General features: G+C 54.1%; 2 protein-coding genes across 4 annotated transcripts; both read left to right on the plus strand.

Annotated features, from left to right (window-relative positions):
- The first annotated feature begins 2793 nt into the window (after positions 1 to 2793).
- On the plus strand, positions 2794 to 16973 carry SLC41A1 (solute carrier family 41 member 1). Its single transcript, XM_065740427.1, has 10 exons — positions 2794 to 3528; positions 8189 to 8296; positions 11750 to 11821; positions 12102 to 12246; positions 12344 to 12490; positions 13055 to 13202; positions 13781 to 13860; positions 14655 to 14789; positions 15761 to 15909; positions 16747 to 16973. Exons 1-10 carry the CDS (start codon positions 3154 to 3156, stop codon positions 16930 to 16932), a joined length of 1545 nt encoding a protein of 514 aa, XP_065596499.1. The 5' UTR covers positions 2794 to 3153; the 3' UTR covers positions 16933 to 16973.
- A 2701-nt stretch (positions 16974 to 19674) lies between these two features.
- On the plus strand, positions 19675 to 21693 carry RAB29 (RAB29, member RAS oncogene family). 3 transcript variants are annotated; one of them, XM_065740211.1, is made up of 5 exons: positions 19675 to 19798; positions 20171 to 20242; positions 20671 to 20852; positions 21076 to 21197; positions 21502 to 21693. In XM_065740211.1, exons 1-5 carry the CDS (start codon positions 19675 to 19677, stop codon positions 21617 to 21619), a joined length of 618 nt encoding a protein of 205 aa, XP_065596283.1. In that variant the 3' UTR covers positions 21620 to 21693. The 3 variants fall into 3 exon arrangements, with proteins under 3 accessions (XP_065596283.1, XP_065596284.1, XP_065596285.1); XM_065740212.1 differs by having other exon boundaries at positions 20676 to 20852; positions 21502 to 21655; XM_065740213.1 differs by lacking the exon at positions 19675 to 19798 and having other exon boundaries at positions 20170 to 20242; positions 20676 to 20852.
- The last annotated feature ends 550 nt before the right edge of the window (positions 21694 to 22243 follow it).

Genomic DNA, 22243 nt, shown 5'->3' on the forward strand with positions numbered 1-22243 from the left:
TGCATCTGTTGTGTACATATCCAAAACACATTTAAACTGTTCAGCTTCCCTACTGTTCTTACTGTAACTTTGGTTTAGGACTGGTTTTGGCCTACCTGGCAAGCTGTGTAAGTGCTCAGGAAGAGTAATGTGCCCTGTACCTGGGTACACTTGGATGCTTAGACCCGATGACTGCAGTACTGTCTGCTTTCACTTAGACACCAGAATTGATCCAGTGTCACCTTTGGGCTCTTGAGAAGTGAAAGGATCTTTGTGAAGTGGGAGACAGCAGGGAGTCAAGGGACATTTCTCACTTATCCATCCCAACAGCCTTGTGCTGTCAGTCCTTTTTTTTTTCAGCTTAATTTCAGGATATGAACGAATTTGCAGCTTATATCCGGAACAAAGCAGCAATGTGAGGCATGTCCCCAGTCCCCACGTGGCAGGTGGCTGTGCTGTCACCAGGTCAGCAGCTGTGACACAGGAACCACTGTCCTGGAGCACGGGAAGCCAGGGCCTTCCAGCTGCCCTCTGCCAGCTGCTCTCCTATGGCCAGAGGTCCTCAGGAAGTTCCTGGCTGGGGATGACCCACAGCACGTGGGTGACACCTGAGTGCAGCTGAGAGATGTGGTCGCTTAAGCCTTGAGAAAAAGGACAGTGATGGCTTTGTTTGCTTCCGAGGTAAAACCAAATTCCCTGAGCTGAGTTTCTTCTTCCAGATCAGGGCCAGATTAGGGTGAGCTTCTGGCATTGCCTGCCCTCATGGACTGTTTGCTCAGGACTGACGTCTGCAGGGGTAAGTCATTATCCATAACCTACTTAGTGTGAGTTTGGATCTGGGCCAGACTGCAGCAGAGCTACAGCAGGGAGCAACGGCTCTGCACCTCCCAGAGCACAGAGACGATGCCATAGCTTTCAGTTTTGATCGACTTTGACCAAATCACTTTATTTTGCTGGACCCTCTTGTGCTTGTCCAGAGCAGCACCGTGCTGTGACAGCATAGTAGTGCTGAAGCCACGTGAGTGCTGTGAAACACGTGGGCTCTGAGTGCTGTGATGCAGTGCTCTGAGTGCTGTGATGCAGTGCTCTGAGTGCTGTGATGCAGTGCTCTGAGTGCTGTGATGCAGTGCTCGGTTCTTTCCAAGTGTTTGTTGCCTTTGGTACCTGCTCCCCTGTAGTTGGAAAGCCATTTCCTGCCCTTTCATCCTCTGCTTTTCTGATCTCTGCGCGTCACTGTTGCTGGTGGGGATTTTATCTATTTCTGTTTTCTTGTCTCATGGAGCTTTTGTCTTCATGCTTCCACTTCCTGAGCGTGCAGCTGGCCGGGCTGTTCATCAGCAAGGTCACATTTTGGTGCGCATTGTCTTTATGGGGGTGGGGGAGGGGCAGGCGAGATATGGGTTTTCCAGGTCAGGAAGGAAAGATGAAGGCAGAGCTTTGCAAGCCAGGTTCCTTTGCACAAAGCAGGATGGAGGCTAGGGTTGGAGTCAGGGCTTGGGGCTGCAGTGGGGCTGCAGTGTGGAGCTGCTGCTGCTTCCCTTCAGACATCAAGTTCTCTCTGTTTCTTTGCCAGCACCGCATCAGGCAGTTGTGAGAATTCAATCAGCACCAATAAACCACTGATGCCTTTTGGAGTAGTGGGTTCACAATACCCTGTGCTGACAGCTCAGCCTTTTTAGAAGTGACATCTGCAGCGATTCAGGGGCCGGGGGGGCTTAGAAAACCATAGTGTCTTTCCCTGCGCTATCTGCATGCTGCTCGGTGGGTGGCTGATGGCTTCTGTATGATACCCACACTGCTCCGCCTTTGCTTCCAAAGCACGGCATAATTCAGGGAACCCCCGGTGCTCAACGGTGTCGCGCGGTGCGTGTCCCGCCTGCCTCTCGGGGCTCAGGTCTGAGCTGTGCGTGGCTCCCGAGCCGTCCCCGCGGCACGGAGCTGTGCAGGTCGGCTGGGGACGGGACGGGACCGCGGGCGTGGACCGCGCTCGGCTCCAGGTGGGCTTGGCGACACGTGACCTAAACCACGCCCCCTCGGCGGGTTTGGGGCGGAGCCTCCCCGCCGCGCATGGGCACGGCAACGGGTGGGGGCGGCCGCGGTGGATCCGGTGCTGAGCGACGGCGGGCGGGAGGTGAGGGCCGAGCTGCGGGCGGGGGGACCCCGTGCTGGAGGTTGGGGGCCCGGCCGGGGCGGTGGGGGCCGCTGGGGGAGCGAGGGCTGCGTGCTCCCCGCGCTCCCCGCGTGGGGAAGCGGCCGTGAGCGCTGTTGACGTGTCGCGTCGGAGGAGGATGCTGCGGGATGAATGAGGCGTTGTGCTGCCTGACCCCGCAGCATCCCCGCTTTTGCCGCGGTGTGTTTCAGGTGAAAGCCGGGCTTTTTGGGGAGGAGCGTTCCGTCTGAGGCTGCCCGAGCGCCAGCTCCTTCCCTGCAGCCTGCTCGCCTCGGAACGTAACCTTAACTGGGAGCTGCTGTTACTTGAAATAAGAACTGTCAGCGCCTCACGCTGTAAGGTGAGAAATTCTTCTGGAAGGGGACGGCGGTGACGCTTGGAGCTCAGTGGTAGTGCTGGCAGCTGGGAGGAGAGCACAGAACCGGCTGAAACAGAGCAGACACCCGCAGGAGCTGTCAGCCTCGAGCTCTGCAGAAGGAAAACGCCACTGGAGGAAGTAAGGAAGAGCTGGGTTGTACCCCCCCTGAAAGCCAACCCATCTCACGGCTCCTCTCTGCTTCCTCTCAGCTGCTGTTTTATTCAGTGAGCTTAAATTCATCTGTTCTTCTCTCTGCCTCGTGCCCCATCACAGCAGTTGTGCTGCTGGAAGAAGACCTGGGGAAAGATGTGCTGAAGTCAAAGAGGAGAAGAAGCTCAGATCCTGTGGCTGTGTACCTCTGGTGCTGGAGGGAAGGACAGCTCAGAAGAGCTTTCTGTAGCTCCCATTTCCCACTGCGTTCTCTGCTAGCTCAGCTGTTGGTGTCCCCCATTCCCGGACTTTGCTTGATGGGGATCTCTGCTGCGGGAGCAGTCTCTGCACTCGAAGGCAGGAGAGCAGGGCTAGGAGAGGTGGCCTCTAGATGCCGGAAAGGCCATTTGTGTAAGCTCCTGGCAGAAGGTCTCTTCTGGAACAGCTGCTGGCTGTAGGCCCACCAAGCTGAGGTTCAGGATAGCCTCTCTGCAGTATGTCTTCCAAGCCAGAGCAGAAGGAGGCCCACCAGGCCAACGGGGCCGTGCTGCCTGCCGTGCCCATGGACTGCCTCGCCAGTTCGGACCGGGGGCAGCGGGTGGAGCCCTCCAGCTTCCTGGGACCTGATGGTGTCGGGGTGGAAGTGGTGCTGGAGTCCCATGCCAATGCTAAAGGTGTGAGAGAAGAAGATGCCCTGCTGGAAAACGGCAGCCAGAGCAATGAAAGTGATGACACCAGCACAGACAGAAGCCCTGAGCCAGCCTCACCGTTCAAGGAGACCTCCTTTTCCATCGGGCTGCAAGTCCTCTTTCCCTTCCTCCTGGCAGGCTTTGGGACGGTTGCTGCTGGAATGGTGCTGGATGTTGTGCAGGTAGGACTGACCTCCCCGTTGTGGTGCTGGGCTCCCAATCCCATCTCTGTAGGCTTGATCCTAAGCTAGAAGGTATTTGAATTGCAAAGCTAGTTTGGCAGATTGCAGCTATGAGGGGAAGAGTTGTGTTCCCTTGCATGGTGGTTGGGGTAGGACAGAGCTCGGTGGTGCCTGGAGCAAGGGGAGGAGCACTTTGGTCACCCTTACACTGCTGCTGCCCTGCTCTTAGGACGAGGTCATGACTTCCAGATGTGCAGCCAAAGGACCTATCTGGGAACTGAGGCACGTTCCTGCTGGGAATAATGTGGCAATCATCCCCTGGTGATGACCGTCATCCCAGCCCTGCCCCGCAGTTCTGTGGGCCTTGTTTCCCGTTCCTGCCCGTGATGTTTGCTGTGCTGTTTCAGCACACTGGGCTGGTGCCAGCTGGGTTAACGATCCCACTGGGTACGGGACACTCACATGGTGGCTTGCTCAGGCTGAGTGGCCCTGCTCTGCCTTCTCATGTGCTTGAAACAACCCAAAAGCAACTGGGCTGATGGGGGGATTCCTCCTGAGAGCTGTGTGGAGCTGATTCTTAGGAAGAACCAGCCAGAGCCAGAGAGCTGGCTGATTCCTCCAGATGGAAACTGCTGTGTTATCAGACATCTCCTTAGGTGTTTCGAGGTGGGTGGCACTGTGGGAAGTACACAGCTCGTGTTAACTTTTACATGGGCAATGTGATGACTTACCAGGCCGTTCCCTCTAGCGTGGGAATCCAAGCAGCTGTCTGTGGCAGCTGATGAGCTGCTCACCCCTTTCTGCTGTGCAGAGTTCCTTGTCCTTGTTGCGTGGGGCAGGCCGTGTGGGGCAGGCACTTCTGCTGTGTTGCCCCAGTGGCTGCTTCCTGCATGCCTTAGCACACTGGTCATCCTTGGGGTTTCTCCTGATGCAACCTGCAGAGAGTGTTGTGCCTCTGGACAGGAAGGGCTGGTGGTGCCAAATTAAGCCAGGAGAGATTTACTAGAATAGATTTCTTGAAAAAGAGACTTGTTTGCACAGTCCCTGTAAACTTATGTTTGGTTCTTCTGGCAGTTTCCTGGACTGGAGCTTTGAACGCAGCTCCAGGTCCTTCCTGCAGGAGGAACAGCCCTCCTGACCGGGGAGGGGAGGGCCTGGGTGGGATACTGTGGCACACTGCTGTGCTCTCCTGCCTTTTATTTACAGCCTTTGGAAATACAGCTTTGTAATTCCTGTGTTCCACAGCAGCTCAGCATGTAGCTACGCAGCGTGTCCTGCCAGCTCCCTTAACTCCCTTTAGCCTTGGGATTAAATGAGGCATCTAGATGCCATAGGGTGGAAATGGGGGAAGGAAGTGTGTGGTCTCAGCTTGCCTGCCTGCAGAGTTTGGGGAGCTGATCTTGAGAACTGGCTTCCCAGAGGCTCAGAGCCCTGGGGAAGGAGGCAGTGAGCAGCTAGGGGCAGGCAGGAATCCCATTGCTTTGGATGTAGCTGTGATCTGTGATGGATGGAGGGCTCCATGAACTCCATTTCCTCCACTTTGGACAAATGGAGTAATCAGCCAGCTGTAATTGGTCTCCCTAGCATGAAAGCAAGCAGCCCTGGCCTTTGGCCACGCTGTCCCATTAATGCATCCCTATTAATTTGTTTCTGCTCCCTTTGGGATTGGAGACCTACACGTGTGCCACCTGCTTCTCTGTGTACAGCAAGGCACTGTTGGCACAGTCCCCACTCCCTGCAGAGCCTCAATTGTTGTTTTCCAGACTTGCCTGTTCCCTGGAGCTGCTTTGGATAGGATGGATGGTGTTGAATATGGAGGAGGGAGTCTGCTCACCTCCCATTTGTCCACCTCAGGTGTTAGCATCCCTCTGGTGAGCAGTGGGGAACGCTGAGCCTTGTTCCTTCATGGAGCATGGGCCCACTTTTCCCATTGCTGTGCTGCTATCCAGAATTTCAGTCCTGGCCCTGTTGTGGATGTGAGGGCGGCCCTGGAAGAGTGTTGCAGTGCTCCATGTGCATCAGCTGTGCCTGGTGCCCTCCTCCTCCCAGAGGTGCACAGATTCTGAGCTCTCCTGGCAAGGCTGTTTGTCTCTTTGGGGCCCTGGGAGGACAGAGACAGGAGCAGCTGTGCTGAGGCAGCGATAGCCCCAACCTGCTGCCTCTGCAGCGCTTCCTTCCCTGTGAGCAGTCCTGAGTCACCATCCTGCTCTGCCCCACACTGCTGCTGTGTGCCTTAACCCCACGCACAGCGACTGAACGTGGCACAGGCCAAAAAGCAGCTGCTGTCCTGGGAGTGTCTGATGCCTGCATGTGTGAAGCCTGGAGGAACAGCAGAGCAGCACCTGGGCTTGGTGCTCCAGCCCAGCAACTCTGCTGGGAGGATGGGGGTGAGGTAAGGTAACCCATGCGGGCTGTGCCCCCATTGTGGGGTGCTTGAAGTGGCTCTCCTGTAGGGCTGTGCTCTGCAGGAGCCAGGAGGCCTTTGGGATGCACAAAATGCCCCATAGCCCAGTGTTGTATAACATCTTATATTAAGCAAGTTGGCAGGAGCCCACAGGTCCTGCTCTTTGCAGCAAGCGAGCTGCTGATGTCTGCAGAAATCTCCTTGTTTTCCCTCCCTGAGGATGGCTCTTTTTCCTTTCCCCAGGAACACTTCTGTCTCGCTCAGTTACAGCAGCTCCTGGCACTGGTTTGCAGTGCAGTCTCCTGTAAAGGTTACGGTGGCAGTGGGATGGGGTGCAGAGGGCTGCAACCCTGTGCTGGCCATTGCCTGACCCTACTCTGCCTCTGTGATCTCCCTGGAGGAAGGAGGGGCCAGGAAGCTGTTGCATAGTGCTAATGGCAGTGTCCCTTTCGTTAAAGGGTTCTGGTGGCACCCAGCTCATCATGCTGGGAAATGGGAGCGTGGTGCTGGCTGATTGAATTCCAGATACGGGGAAGTCATAGTAAAGGATTTGCCAGTTACAGCAAGTAGCAAAATAGCTGTAATGACTGCCAGGCCTGCCTAAAAATAGTCTGAGGAGAGCAGAGCTCACTGATCCTAGGTGTGACCTTAGAGGAAGCACAGCCTGACGTGTCGCTGTGCCAAAGGAAATCTTTCAGACTGATTCTCCCTCCCCTGCTCAGTGGTGGGTGGCTGCTGGCTGGGATGGCTGTGCAGGGATGTAGCTTCTAGGGCACTTCTGGCAGCGGGAGGTCTCTGGGACTTGCTGTGTGTGAGCACTTCAGAGGCTGCAGGGTTTCTTTGGGCTCTTTAAGAAGAAATGGTCCCAGTTGATTCTTCTCAGGTGCTCAGCAGCCTCCTGTGGCCACGCGTTTCTCTCTGACTGCTCTTTCAGTGCCTGCAGCTTGAGCACAGTGCTGCAGAGGACCTGGCAGGGAGCTGGAGCTTGTTGGCTCTTAGTGTCCCAGCGCCGGAGGCGAGCATCACAGAGGATGGAAAAATAAACAGAAATCACTGAAGTCCTTCCCAACAGGAAGGTGTTAGTCATGCAGGTAGTGAGCTTTATTTGCTGGAAGGTGCTGGCTGATAACACTCCTCATCCTAGAAGGAATTACACATCCTTTCGGGTACGCAGCCTGAGCAGCACTGCCGGGGGGGGGGGGGGGGGAGATGGGGAGACAGAGCCCGGTGCAGGTAATGGCACAGGAAGGAAACTGCAGCTGCCAACGTGCTCAGCACAGGAGGCAGGTTCTGGACGCACCATTCCAGCAGCTTCCTCTAAGGAGGATGCCAGCTAAGTGGTGTGGGAAGCAGGAGTTATTTTTTGGACATAGTCTCCTTACAAAATGCTCACAAGAGTAAGGAATTGAGCAACGAGGTTTGTGCAGCCTGTGTGGTTGGGCGTTGGGTTTTGGGATGGGGTTGGGAGGTTTTTTTTGGGATGGTTTTGTGTTTTCTGGGAAGGCAGCTGCTCTCCTAAGAGACTGCGTGCACTACAGTTAGTCTGGGTTTTATATCCCAAAATAACAAGGCTGCGTGCTCTGTCTCTTGTGTGGAGAAACTGACTGTGCTTTAGAGTCAGGGAGGGCTACAGATATCTGCAAGTGTGATATCTGTGCCATGGAGAGGGATAGCATGCACCTCAGGGAGAGCATCACAGGGCCATACAATGGCCTAGGTTGGAAGGGGTCTTAAAGACCATATGGTTCCAGCCCCTCTGCAGCAGGAGTGGGAGCAGAGACAGCAGTGAGCCACTGCTTGGGGCTGGCAGCACCAGGGAGCAGCAGTGCTGTGCTCTGAGAGGTGTTTGTAAGGAATACATATGGGGAATGCCTCTAGGCAAGCTTCAGTACTCATTTCTGCCAGCACCAGTGTGTGCTGTGCAAAGCTGCTGCTTCCTCTCTCCGTTTTTGGCCCCCACATGCGTAAGTGCTTTGTCAGTAGTTAAGCTTTAGGGGATTTTGAGCTGAGAGTTGCAGGCTGAGATCCTGTTTGGAAGCTCAGCAGGAACCATGTGGTCACTGCCTCGCAAATGTCAGAGGCAGTAATGTTGCTGGAAAGTGTGGCACCAGGACTGGAAGTGAAACTGAGTCATCCACTCACACTTTGCAGGCAGTGCCTGAGTGCAAAGGCAGTGGAGGAGGTTCTCACTCCAAAGCAAAGGTTTCTAACAGCTGTGATGTATTATTTACCCTTCTTTTGGTTTCAATCTTGCAGCACTGGGATGTCTTCAAATACGTGACTGAGGTATTCATCTTGGTGCCTGCACTACTGGGCCTGAAGGGGAACCTGGAGATGACACTGGCATCTCGCCTGTCAACAGCTGTGAGTACCCAGGGCACACTGAGGAGCAGCACGTCTCCTTTTGGGGGGGAGAGGAAGGTGTGTGCACGTGAATGCAGTGCCCACCCAAAGCAGAGATTGGAGCTGAACCTTCTAGCCAGGTGTTTCCATCCCATTTGACCGATCAGATTTAAAAGCTCAATAGTCCTTAAGCTTTGCTGACAGTTCACTTCCTTGTCAGGACTGCTCGTGAGCCTGGAGGCACGGTGCACAAAAAGGCTTTGGCAGTTTAATACCTGGAGTGTTTGGATCTGGTTTCATTTACCAGGAAGCTGGGTGCAGGCATGCAACCAGAGCACACAGAGCAGGCCAAAACAAGCCAGGTTCAGTAGGACTGGGAGATGAGACCCTGCAGAGTTGTATAGTGAAGGCTGAGATGGAGGAGAGCTTGCAGAGAGAGCAGTCAGGTGGATTGACATCCTCTTCAAGTTGATGGAGAGACATGGCAGGGCATTTCTCTTGCTAGGACTCAGTCTGGTTCCCACGTGACACTGAGCTCCCTGTGAGAAATGGGGACAGGCTCTGTTAGCTCCTCAGAATACTGTCTTAGTCCAGCTGTAAATGAATTGCTTTGTGTTTAAATGTTTCTGTAACACAGCAGTCTCTCTGTAGCTGAGCAGCACTGGAGAGAGGCATCTTCTTTTAACAGGGACAATAATACTCCATCTGTAAAGCATCTACTTGAACGTGACAGCAAGTGACAGCCTGATGGTTCTGTGAGTCCTGTGGTGAGCGTATAGCCTTGAATCTTACATTTGCAAGGGGTTAGCTACCTGCTGCCAGGTGTTTACCTCTACTGTTTCTGTGCTGGGTAGTGCTGGAGGAGAGTCCTTGAAGCAAGAGCCTCAGCTCAGCCTTGGCATTGCAGGTGGAGAACTGTCTGGATGGCAGAACTGCTGCTTAGCACGCTCCCTTTGCTCTTTCTGGTTGCTGCAGGAGGAAGTATAGGGAAGTGTTGAAAAGCTCTCTCTGTATTTGCTCCTCTGTCTCCTCTTTCTTCCGTCTTAAGCAGTGGGGTGATGCCAGTGGGGTGACTCTTCACTCCTTGGTGCCTTCTTTCCCACTCAGCCAGTGGCATGTGGGCATGACTTGCCCTTGACTTGGCCTCAGCACTACTGGAGCCCACCTCCACCTGGGAACAGCTTCCCCTTGGTGCTGATCTCCTCTTTCCAGGTGCTACTGGGGAGAACAAAGCTGCTGTGCTCCTGCACCAAGGCTTGCAGGGTCAGGCTGAGCACTGCAGCTTGTGGCAGGCTGAGCTTTGTTTGCTCCTTCATTCTGAGAAACAAATCCCTTTGTTTTATTCATTCCCTATTGTTCAGATCATGTCAGAATCCTTGCTGACCCGAACACAGGCTGTTCTCCCTCTTGCCCCTCAGCTTGGCCTTGGCCAGCTTTCAGAGCACACTTTGAGCGTGGACTGATCAGGGTGAGTGCTTGGCTCTGCTGGGACAAAGGCAGCACAATACTTCTGCAGCATTATGGAGCTGACCCAGAGCAACGCCAGGGCAGCTCGGTGAGGGAATGAGACCGTGCTGCCTTCGTGGAAACCACAGGAATGCAGAACGTCCCCATCTGCTCTGGTGGCTGCAGCAGGGTCACCAGGGAACTGGCACAGAGAGCACACCTCCAGCTCACAGCAGCCTTTGTCCCCTGCTTTCCTTCACCCCAGCAGGAATGGAGGCTGTGCTGCCTGTGTTCGGGTCTCCCAGCCTTGCACACCACTCCCTTGTATCGATGAGTGATGGGGTTTGACAATCTCTTTAGTTTTCCCTTTTTTCCCATGGGGAGTGTGCTCTCCTCTGGGCAGTGCTTCACGATGCAGTTCTTGTGCTCGCTCCGCAGGAAAGCAGTCTGGAAGGATTTCTCAGATTGTGAGTTTCTAATTAGTGCTGCATTAAGTCACCTCTGAAGTTCCTTTCACAATTAAGAAGCAAAACTGCCCCATTAAGTTAAAGGATTAAAATGCTGTTGCCAGTGACTACAGCTAGGTTATGTTAATCCCAACCTAATTGCCATGTGGCAAGAATGTGAAGGTCAGGCTTCATATGGAGCTCCAATTCCCACACTGGATGTGCTTAGTGCAGTTCTACAGTCAACTTTTTGTTTTTCCCCCATTCTTTCTTCCCCTCCCCTAAACCAACCAGAAGAACTCACCCTGGAGATGGGCATATCTCAGTGCTGGTGGACGTGGCCTGGCATTTCTCTGTAGGGTGTATGCAGTAAGGAGAGCACGAGGGTTGGTTGGTCGTAGATTTCTTTGTGTAGACCAGGAAAGAAACCTGAGAGGCAGGAATTGCTGCTCTATTGTTTGTCAGAAGCCTGACACTTTCAGCCAGTGACTCCATCGTGCAACTACTTCAGATTTCTTGAGCCTCTCCCTCATGATTTCATAGTGACAAATTTGTTCCTTCTTTGTGTTCATCCACTTTGAACACCACGAGGTCGTACACGGGCACATACTTTCTGCCTGTCCTTCTCTCCAAGTTTCTGTGAAGACCAGAAGGTGTAAGGGGAGAGCAGAGTGTCCTGCAGGGATGCTGCTGGGTTTTGTTTGGATTGTATGCCAAGAAATTAAAGCAGCTTTCCGTCTGTTCTGGTTATTCTGATTAGCATCTCCTGTAGTGATGCCAGATGACCCGTGTGCCACGGCTGCTTCCTGCTGCTCAGTTGGTCTCCACGTGGCACTAGCCTTGTTTACTCAGTTTTTATCCCCAGCAGTAGTTCCTGCTGCCAGCTCCCTGTGCCCACGTGCTGCTGTTCTGGCCTTGCTCTGTGTCAGAGCTGGGGGCACTCAGATAGCTGACCTGGGATCTGTGCACCCCTGCTTCACTCCTGGCTGGGCGACTCGAGGGGCAGCATGACCCAGCTGGGCCTGGGCCAGGCTGGCTTCATCACCTGTGAAGTGGATTCAAGCAGCAGTGCGTGACTCTGCGTGAGGGCAGAGTGTTTTTGCAAGATGTTCATCAGAATTTCTATTGCTGTCGATTCTGCCTTACACTCCCTTCAAAGTTCTGCAGTGCTCTTGCTGCACAGGAGAGTGTCAGCCCGTTCCTGCTGATGGAAAAGAGAGGGTGTCAGAGCTGAAACTGGGAACAGCTTTGGTGTGCTGGGCGGCAAAGCCAGGCTGGCTGTTGGAAGAGATGTGGTAGTTGCTCAGATTGTGGAGCCCACGTGGTATTCTCAGAGTTGCATGGCCCAAACTTGGTTGTTACTATGGAGGTGTAACCTGGCTGCACACGTGTGTGTGCACATGAACACTTGTTTCTTTGCTACTGAACTGCCCTCCCGTAAGAGGTGAGGGTTTGCAGTCGTTATTCTTGCCTGCTCCTGGCACCAACCTGCATAGCTGGAAGGCAGGAATCTGACTGTTAGCAAGTGCAAAATGCCATCCATCTTTCAAAGTTCTACTGATGCCATGATGTCTTCTTGCAGGCTAATATTGGCCAAATGGATACGCCCAAAGAGCTCTGGAAGATGATAACAGGGAACATGGCTCTGATACAGGTAAGAAAATGAGAAAGAAAAATGTTGGTAATTGTTGAAGCCCAACTTGAAGAGACATCAGAAGGCTTGAATGTCTTCTCTTGGGTATTGAGTGTCAGTATTGCATGTCTAGTGGGAAACAAATGGCACCTTATTACCCTGTAATTACCCTGTAGTCACCTTACCATAGCAGTTTGCCCTGAAGGTGTTTCCTTGCTGAATGCTAATCCACCTGAAATAGTACTCCAGGACCACTTTGCCACTTAAGCCTTCTTGCTGACTGTCTAGCTTTTATTTTCAGGTTCAGGCTACCGTGGTTGGCTTCCTGGCCTCGATTGCAGCAGTGATATTTGGATGGATTCCAGATGGACACTTCAGCCTTGATCATGCTGTCCTGCTCTGTGCCAGCAGCGTGGCTACTGCTTTCATTGCTTCCCTTGTCCTGGGTAGGAGACACATCCTGTACATTCTCTGTGTACCTCTTCCTAACGTGCTGGGCTCTCCTTGCCATCATCCTATTTTCTTCCTCTTTTTTTGCTGTAGGCATGATCATGATTGGAGTCATCATTGGATCCAGGAAGATGGGAATCAATCCTGATAACGTAGCCACACCAATTGCTGCCAGCCTGGGGGATCTCATCACCCTGGCTCTGCTTTCAGGAATCAGCTGGGGCTTGTACAAAGAGCTGGGTGAGGAGCAACAAAGGGCTTTTGTCTCTCCCTGGTCCTTGTGTCTGTTGCAGCATCTCCCTTGCATTTCACTTTGTTCCTTTACTCTTATTCCCCTTGAGGCTTTTAAGTGCCAGGAGCTTGGTAGTGGCTAAAACGGGTGGGGGAAGGCAGCTTTGGTTGTAATCTTTTGTACTGCCAGCACCAGCTGGGGGTCCTCAGTGCAGAGCTGCAGCTGTACACTGTAGACTTCCTCCTCCCTCTTCCACCCTCCTCCCCTGGCGGATGGGATGCTGAGGATGTGACTCAGCCAGGTTCAGCCAAAGGTGAAGCTGTGCTGGGAGGTCTCTCCGAGGAGTGGGAAGTGAGAAGGAGCAGTTAGGAAACGAGAGGTTTCACTCAGCAGGTGCATGAGGAGGAAACGCTGGGTCTTGTGGAGATGAGGCTGGCCTGGTCTAGTTTGTGTGTTTCTGACTCCGGGGATGGCAGCAGTCTGTTGGCAGGTCTGCTGAGCTCAGCTGGAGCAGCACCACGTCTCACTGCCACGTGCCCTTGACCCGTTGCCTTTGCTTATTTCCCCCTCAGAGAGCAAAGCATACGTGAATCCTTTGGTGTGTGCCTTCTTCATAGCTCTGCTGCCCATCTGGATCATCATTGCCAAGAAGAACGCAGCGACTCGGGAGGTGCTGTACTCTGGCTGGGAGCCAGTCATTATTGCAATGGCCATTAGCAGGTAGGAAGGTGTGGGAGAGGTCCCTGAAACACACACAGAAAACTCCCCGCTTCCCCCCATCCCTTCCAACCTATTCATGCTCTGACAGATTCCAGAGAAAGACAGAGAACCAAACTTCTCCTTCCACAGTGGCCTCTGCCAGGGAACTGGAGGTCACGTTGTGTTTTCCAGACAGAGATGCTGGGATTCAGGCCCAGGGCCCACAGCACCTGACTGCTGGAATCCAAAGCCCCTGCAGCGTGCCTGCTGCTGCACAGGGAGATTCTGGCACGGCCTCAGGTCCTGCCCAGCAGTCCTCCCAGGAGCTTTCTTTGCCCTCTGAAGGGCAGGGTTGCTTTTGATTACTGTGTTGCAGTAAACTGTACGTTGAGGGATTTTATCTTCAGTCTTTTGGGCAGCCATGACTGTGCTCAGACTTTTGTTACCAAATATTGAGGCCTAAAGGCGTGCACCCACACCTGTGGTTGTTGCACATGTTGGAGGGGGGGATGTGTGCACTGCAGCACAGAAGACATGCAGTGCTTTGTGTGTGCTGCCTGATGAGTTCAGCACTGAGCTCTTTGCTCTTCCCTCTGCAGCGTTGGGGGTTTAATTTTGGACAGAACAGTCTCAGATCCAAACTTTGCTGGGATGGCTGTCTTCACACCAGTTATTAACGGTGAGTTCCTTTCCACAGTGATATTGCAGCTGTGATGGTTCCTGGCAAACACTGAAATTGGCCTCTGCCTCATTGCAGGCAGATTAAGGAGGCTAATTCTGCTAGATCACCAGTGAGATGAGATTAGACACAAACAGCAGTGTGGCTCCTCCTGGTGCCAGCCCTTCAGCAGAGGGGCAGCTGGCCTGGGGAAGGCTATTGCCTGAAAGCAGCTTTCCACATCTGAGCTGCAACAACAACTGTGTTATCTACTTCCTGTGCCTGATGAAAGACCCCCAATCCAAGATAGGCGCCCTGCAGCACTTGATAACATCAAGATTTGGGTTTGTAACTTGGATCAGGCAATCTAGTTTATTCTGGAATGAAGCTTTGACCTCCTTTCTGCCCAATGAACTGAGGGAACTCTGTTGTGCAGCAGTTCTGAGCCTTGCAGTGAATTGAGCTAATCCTACAGCAGCACATCTTGTGTTATGAGTTCCAGAGTTTCATTATGCTTCATGCAGATACCCATAGCTTTGAACTTCCTGTGTCTGTTTCAGTGCCCCATTTGTCATGTTTGTTTCCTGTATTCTTCCCAGTCAAAGCTGCAGTGATGGAAGTGTGTGCATTTTACTGGGAGGCCTTGGGGAAAACTGGAGAGCAGCGTTCTTTGTCTCAGCTCTTTGCATCCTGCAGAAGTGGAGTTTGTGTCAGAAATGGACGTTGCATTATCGCAGCTCCGGGTGTGCTGGCTGTTGAAAATGATTTTCAGTTGGGATTGAGGTGTTACCTTTCTGTGCTCTCCTTACCTGCAGGTGTGGGTGGCAACCTGGTGGCAGTGCAGGCGAGTCGCATCTCCACCTACCTGCACATGAATGGGATGCCTGGAGAGAGCTCTGAAGCAGCCCCTCGCAAGTGCCCCAGCCCTTGCAGCACTTTCTTCAGCTCAGGTACTCCAGACAGGGCTTGGAATAGTACAGTACTGAGCTGTGCCAGCAGCAGCTGCTGCAGATGGCTGGCTGACCTGGGCTGCAGCCCTCACTGGAGCACGGTCACGGGAAATGGTGGCTGTGGCTCCGAGGCAGCTGTCAGCTCTGCTCTTCTGGCCTGGCCTGCCCTCTAGAGACGGGTGGACCTTTGGCAGAGCTGCTGCACAAGTGGACGTATCCCTGCTGGATTAGGAAAGCACGTCGCCGTGCCCTGGCTGCGTAATACTGTAAATCCTCCACCCAGAAAATCTTTTCCAGATGTTCGGGTTACCTAAACCTGCCTTGATGCTGCTTGAGTGTTGCAGGTCTGCTGGGCTGTGACAGAGCTACAGTTACAGAAAATTAACCTGCAAATGCTTCTTAGCTCTGTTATTTGTAGCAGGGAACAGCCAAACCTGCATTCCAATTTAGAGATGATTATACTCTGGGCTGGCTGGGGAGGTTTGGTACCCTGTAGCCTGGGTTCTGGCCTTCAGGTACAGGGCTGCCCCTGGGAGGGGAGGTCCAAGGTGCTCTGTTCATCTGTACCAGCTGCGATCTGCGGGGTTTGGGTGCAGTGTGGTGATCACCTGTCAGAAAACTGATCTCCAAAGTGAGGCAGAGCTCCAAGGAAGTTCAGCGATCACGGTGGATTCCTGGCAGCTTTGAACTCAGTGCTGTCAGAAGAGGGACGTGAGTCCTTTTGGCAGCTGGGCTTGGAGGACAGCTTCTGCTCTGGGGGCAGAGTTAAGCTCTCTGAGTTTGATGGAGTCTTTGTTCACCCTGACACTTAAAGTCAGGATTCGGGGTGCTGTTTTCCAGCCTAAATCTGCAGCACAAGGATGCAAGACCAGTGCTCTGGTATCTGCTTTTGCTTACACCACAGCTGTAGGTGCAGAGCTGCTCTGTTCCCATCCCACTGAAGCCTGAACTCCAGCTTTGTTTCCCAACAGATGTGAATTCCCGCTCTGCCCGTGTGCTCTTCCTTCTGGTCGTGCCTGGACACTTGGTTTTCCTTTACACCATCAGCTCCATGCAAGGTGGACACACTACACTCACCCCGATTTTCATCGTTTTCTACATGACAGCTGCACTTCTCCAGGTGAGCTGAATCCCCTCCTGGAGCTGTGAGCCCTCAGAGTGCAGTGAGGGGACACTGCTGTGGCACCTGCAGCAGGGAGCTGCTCAGCCAGCTGGGTCGTAGATGCACTGCAGAGGGATGTATGCTCCCCTATAAGGTGCTGGAGTAATTGTTAATCGCTGGTGCAGAAAGCAGGCTGTGCAGTTTGCAGGACCCCCACACTCATGGCTTTTCCTGCCTGTGTGTGAGTGCCTGGCACTCCTGCTCCCCTCACAGCAGCTGTGTGAGCCCCTGGGCAGCGTGGATGTGGGCACAGAGCTCTTCCAATCCCAGCTGCTCTGCAAAGCCACAGTGTGAGCAGCGTGCAGCTGTGGGGCACTGGGCTGTGGGGTTCTGCAGTGCTGCTGCTGTGCAAGAGAGGCCCTCCCAGCCCTGAGCAACCAGGGGTGGTGGTGGCCAAAGGAGCCTTGTCCCAGTCCTGAGGTTTTAGAAGATCCAGTGTGGATTTCTGTTGTCTTTAAACACTGATATGAACCTTCTCATCGTGCTCTGGTAGCTTCAGCTGCTGGGAAGCTGCTCTCCATCCCAGGATCCCAAATGCTGCTGTCCCTTCCCAAGAGCTCTATATGATTCCGAGTCCTCTTTTTTTGCCCCATATCTCTGAGCTTGTTCTGGTTAGATCTGAAGGTGGAGATGCAAAATGTGTAGATTTCCTGGTGTTGGGGCACCAGTGCACTGAGCTGTTATGTTTCAGTGTGACACGTGGAGGACAGGTGAGCTGCAGCAGTACTCCACGAGGACTGGGACTGCACAGGTCGGGGCTGTGGCTCACGTGGCTCTTTTCTGCCTCCCTCCCAGGTTCTCATTCTGCTGTACATTGCTGACTGGATGGTGCACTGGATGTGGGGCAGGGACCTTGATCCTGACAACTTCTCCATCCCCTACTTGACGGCGCTGGGCGACCTGATCGGAACAGGTCTCCTTGCTCTCAGCTTTCATGTCCTCTGGCTTATTGGTGACAGGGACTCTGATGTGGGGGACTAGCTCTCCGTGTCTCCTCTCCCCTCCTCTCAGCTCTCCTCCATTCATTTTTTTTTCTTTTTTTGTCATGGTTGTTTTTCTTCCACCTTCTCTGCTTCCTCCCCCCAGCCCGTCTCTCAACGAGACTTCATCTTTGATACAGGATTCTCATTATTTTCAATGGGAATTTTATATTTCAAGCCAAGTTTGTACAGAAAATAAGTCTAGTTTTAGGAAGGACGCGAAAGTGTAATGAGACAATCACCAAGTGCAATTTCCTAGCAGTTGTCTGACCTGGTGTTCTGGGGGAGCATGCAGGAAGCCCACCTGTCCCAGCCACTGCAGGCGAAGGGCTGCTTTGTTTGCTTCTTAAGTGCTTTAAATACTGGAGATAAGGTTCAGATGTGTGTTACCTTTAGCAACGTTCAGCCTTGTGGATGAGGGCACGGGGATTTGTTCTCTCTCTCTCTCGTGGCCCTCCCCCTCGTGTTTTCTCCCTGTGTTCCTCCCCTGTGCCTCGCACCCAAAGCATGCAAGTCTCTGGTCAAGAGATTATCCAGCTCTGTGCTTTAAGGCTTGCTTTCAGCTGCTGTGTGTGTGCTGCTCGTGGGTGCACTGCAGCTGGGAAGGAGCTGCTCTGTCCCTTCCCTTGCTGAGCCTGAAGCATTTCCAACCCAGGAGCGTTATGCTGCTGCTCTCTTAGAAGATGCTGTCTGTGTTCAGCTGTTGGCTTTCTCTGTATGCATAGGAGACAGCTGGGAAACAGGTCAGCCTGCCAGCAGGGGCTGAGCACTGTGAGCTGTGTTTCCCTCCTGCTTTTTGTGCTGCCCAGCCTGGGGGGCAGCCAGGAAACCCTCCCTTCCTCCACCTGTGCACCCTGGGTGGATTCTCATGCATAAGGAGAGGAAACCTGTTCAGGCTGTGACTGAGGCGTTTGTAAATCATCTTCCTGAGTGCTGCTGGCACTCAGCGCTTCTTTTTACTTTTCCCGTTTGGATATAAATCGATTCAGTGAACTGAGCATGGTTTATTAATTGGATCTTTTTTGACTTGGAAGCCTCACTCAGCTGCACTGAGTTTGTGATGCTGCTGTTCAGCAGGCTCTGATGCATGAACTGAAACTGAGTGCATGTGTGCATGGGAGAGAGCTCCTAACATCCACAGGGAGGGGGAAAACATGGCATGGGAGCCAGTTCTGGTGCTGCAGTGCCTGGAGCACAGCGAGGTGCTGCTCTCAGACATTCAAGGAGATGCCTGCAGTCCCCAGTGCAGTGTCCTGGCCCTGAAATAACACCTGAGCTCTCCCGGTGCTGGCACTGCTCCTGCAGTCCTGGTTGCCTGCAGGTCTGGGGCATCACCCCAGAGCTGTGGGATTTGGGGTTTCCTAAGGCTTCAGTTCCTCCCTTAGGTGAACTTCACGTTTCTGTCCCAAAGAGCCAGCACTCTGCTCCTTACCGTGCTGATGTGGGGCTCACCATCCCCCCTCCATCCCTGCTGTTGTTAGTAGCAGTAGCTCCAACCATCCTCCTCCTCCTCCTCCTCCTCACTTGGCTGCTCACAGCTCTGTTCAGAAACACAAATAAAACCAAAACAGTGGAACAACACACACCGAACTCACACCCCCAGAGCAACAAGTCTGAGCACAGGGACTTCTGCAGCCTCCCCCCCCCCTTCCCTGCCTGGAGCTGAGGGGGGGGTGTGATAGCAGTGTTCAGTTGCACAGGGAGAACTGCTGCTCGGGGTCTCCCGTGGGTGCAGGAGCTCTGTGGGGTGGACAGGGTGGGGAAGGACCTCATTCAGCAGCCAAACAAAAGCTCTTCCCACCCTTTGCACTCAGTTGCATGGCCCACCCTACAGCTGCCTGCAAACGAGAAACACCGTTTGCTCTTTTTACTAAAGGAGAAACAAAAGACTGTCTTAATTATTTATAGTTTCTGTAACCGGATTGACGGATGTCAACTGATGATAAATTATATTTCGTTAAATAAAGATGACGTTTATTTATGTGGACTGTGGTGCCCTTCCTTTGAGGCTCAGGGTTTCTCCTGCTGGGCACTTTGGTGTGGTTTATAGGGGAGCTCTTTTGCCACCGGACTTTGGGAGACAAATTGTTTCACCCTGAGATGAACGCAGTTAGTCCGGATGGGAGGTGGGAGGTTTCTGTCCTGCACGCTGGGATCTGGGTGGGCTTGAGGGGGGCACGGGGGGGCTGTGTGATACTTGGGGGGTGGGGATTCTCTGTGTCCAGCTGGGGAAAGCAGTGAGGGGATCTGTGGCTTCCTGAAGGGGGGGGAAGGAGGTGTGGGTCTCTGCTGCTGGCTCGTGGGAGCAGCACAGTGTGTGCTGGAGGGGGTTCAGGCTGAGCAGGAACGTGGCTTTCCCGTGAAGGGGCGGACTTCACAGGGCGGTGTCCAAAGGGCGTTTGGGTAATGCCCTCAATAACGAGCAGGGAATTCCGGCCAACCCCGGAGCGCCGTGGGAGCGGGGCTCTGCGATGTGCCACCGCCCCGCGCCATTCCCAATGCACTCCTCCGTTCCTGTCCTATTCCGACCCACGCAATCCTACCCAGCTCTATCCCATCCCATCCCTCCGTTCCTCCCCGTTCCGTCCCGATCCTTTCCGCCCCGCCCCGTCCCGCCCCGTGGGGACCGTCGCGCTCCGGAACTGCGCGTGGCGTGGAGCGGTTCCGCCTGACTCTCACGTGACCGCGGCGCCGGGTGGGGGTGGGGGGGGAATCTGGGGTGGGGGGGAGGGTTGTGGGTGCCATGGGGCACCGGGACCGTATGTTCAAAGTGCTGGTGGTGGGGGACGCCACGGTGGGAAAAACATCGCTGGTGCAGCGCTACGCCAACGACAGCTTCAACCGGCACTACAAATCCACCGTGGGAGGTGAGCGCGGCCCCGGCCCGGGGGGGGTGGGAGGGTTGGGGGGCTCAGCTCGGTGCAGCCGTCCGTGGGGTGGGTGCGGATGGAGGGAGGGGCGGCTCCTTCCCACGCGGTTCCTCCGTGTTTATTCCGCGGTGTGAAATTAGTGCTCGGAGATGGGGCGTTTGGAAAGGTATTGGGGAGGGGGGGGAATACTATCGAACAAAGAGCGTGGGGGAGAGATGAAGTGAGCACTGCGGATGTGAATGGAGCCGCGTGGATTGAACGCCAGTTCAATTCTGCGACGTGGGGAGGGGGGGGGGGGCAGCACCCGCAGCCTCTCCCGGGCCGTGCGGGTGCCCCTAACGACGCCTCCTCTCTTCTGGGGATTCGCAGTGGACTTTGCCCTGAAGGTGGTGCAGTGGTCGGAGTCGGAGACGGTGCGGCTTCAGCTCTGGGACATCGCAGGTACGGTGACACGGGGCACAAAAGCGAGTCCAGGTCGGGACCACTGCTCCTCGTGGGGCCACGGTCCTGAGATCCCCGCGCTGGGGTGGGGGGGGCACTCGGGATTGGGATGTGGGGCTGTGGGTTCCTCCCCCTTCGCCCCATCTTGAAAAAGAAAACAGGAAGGAGAAGTCTGCAGCAGCAAAGAAGAGGATTTCAGTTTCAGTCCTGAAAAGACATTTGGGAAGGGAAAGCAGAGGCCCTCATCCCACGCAGTGCTCAGTGGGGGTTGGGCAGGAGGGGTCGGTCCCCCACGTCGCTGCCTTTCCCTGCAGTGCCCACGTCAGGCTGCACCCCGGTGCCTCTGTTTCCTACTGCGAGCACGTTGTTTGGCTGAGGGACTGATAACTCCTGGGGGGATTTTTTTGCCTTCTCCTTCGATCCTCAAGGGCAGGAACGCTTCACGTCCATGACCCGGCTGTACTACAGGGAGGCATCAGCCTGCATCATCATGTTCGATGTCACCAACGTCAGCACCTTCAGCAACAGCCAGAAGTGGAAGCAGGACCTGGACAGCAAGCTCACGCTGCCGGATGGGAGCCCCGTGCCGTGCCTGCTGCTGGCAAACAAAGTGAGCAGCACAGAGCTGTGCGTGCGTGTGTCTCACATGAGATAAATGTATTGCTGCTCGCAGCATCTCCTTAGGAGCCTTGCCCTGAGAGCTCTGTGTCAGCTTGAAATCCTGGGGATGGGATTCCTCCCACTGCCCAACACTGAAGGGTGGGAGGGGGAGTCCCCCTCCCGGGTTGGGGGCTGAAAGGCTGAGCCTCACCCGGCTCACTGCTGTGTTACAGAGCGACCTTTCCCCGTGGGCAGTGACAAGAGAAGAAGTGGATTGCTTCAGCAAAGAGAACGGCTTTTCTGGTTGGGTGGAAACATCCGTCAAGGAGAACAAGAACATCAACGAGTCTATGAGGTGGGCACAGCTAACAACAAGAGTTAATTCCCTCCTTCAGGCAGTGCTGGCTGAGGTAAGGGGAGATGCTGTCAGCGAGTAACAGATAGCAGCAGTAACATGCAAGTGAACCTCCTGAAGGGAAACTGAATTCTAGGAGGTCCGAAGTTCTGCTGCCCTTGGTCAAGCAGCTTGCACCCAAAGCTCTGCAGTTTTGTGTACAACTAGGACGAGTTGTTGCTTTGGTTTTTTGCTGGTTTTGCTTTGTTTTGTTCTTCTCTGTGCTGCCCTAAAACGATGTGGCCCGGTGCTGTTTGTCTTCCAGAGTCCTGATCGAGAAGATGATGTCCTCATCCACTGGGGATGGAAGTCCTGCTGCTTCCTGGAGGGGGGATTATATTAACATCAGAGAGACGTCCCCGCCGGGCTGGGCGTGCTGCTGATGCACTGCCTGCATCACCTGCTTGGATTTTCTCCCCCTTCTTGTTTGCTTTTCACACGATAGTGAACTGTCCTCTCTTCAGTGTACGTCCATCCTCACTAAGCATTGCTGCAGTGACTCGGAGGGAGGAGAAAAGGAGCCCTCATTCTTCCAGCACAGCAGCAGTGGGAAGTTCTGCTGCTGGGAGCGTGGTGCAGTCTGTGCTCAAGCACATGGCTGGGCTCCATCTTTTAAAACATTGAGCACTTGTCCTCACCTTCTCGTGTGTGACAGCCTGTGTCACAGGGTGAAGGACGTGGAGCGTGTCTTTTTAATACTGTTGCACCTTTTATAACCCCACTCCACAGAGGCACCATCCCAGAGTGCTGCACGCCCTTCAGTTGATGCACATGAGGTTGAAGTGCTCTCTCTGCTCCTGTGGCTTCCCAGGGTGGGATTACAGCAAGCCCTTCCCTCCGTGCTCTGCAGCTACGTGCTTCTGTCACCAGAAACCAATGCACCTCAGCACTGTCACCCACTGTCCTTGAAGTATGGATCTGAGGAGCCCTAAATCATGTGTGTGCTGCCTGTGGAGCCTAGCAGCACAGACCCCAGCTTTGTCAAGCACTGCCCAGTCGCCTTCTGT

Source organism: Cyrtonyx montezumae, unplaced genomic scaffold, assembly GCF_038088225.1.
Source record: "Cyrtonyx montezumae isolate F1298 unplaced genomic scaffold, pur_monq_1.0 scaffold_26, whole genome shotgun sequence".
Taxonomy (NCBI): domain Eukaryota; kingdom Metazoa; phylum Chordata; class Aves; order Galliformes; family Odontophoridae; genus Cyrtonyx; species Cyrtonyx montezumae.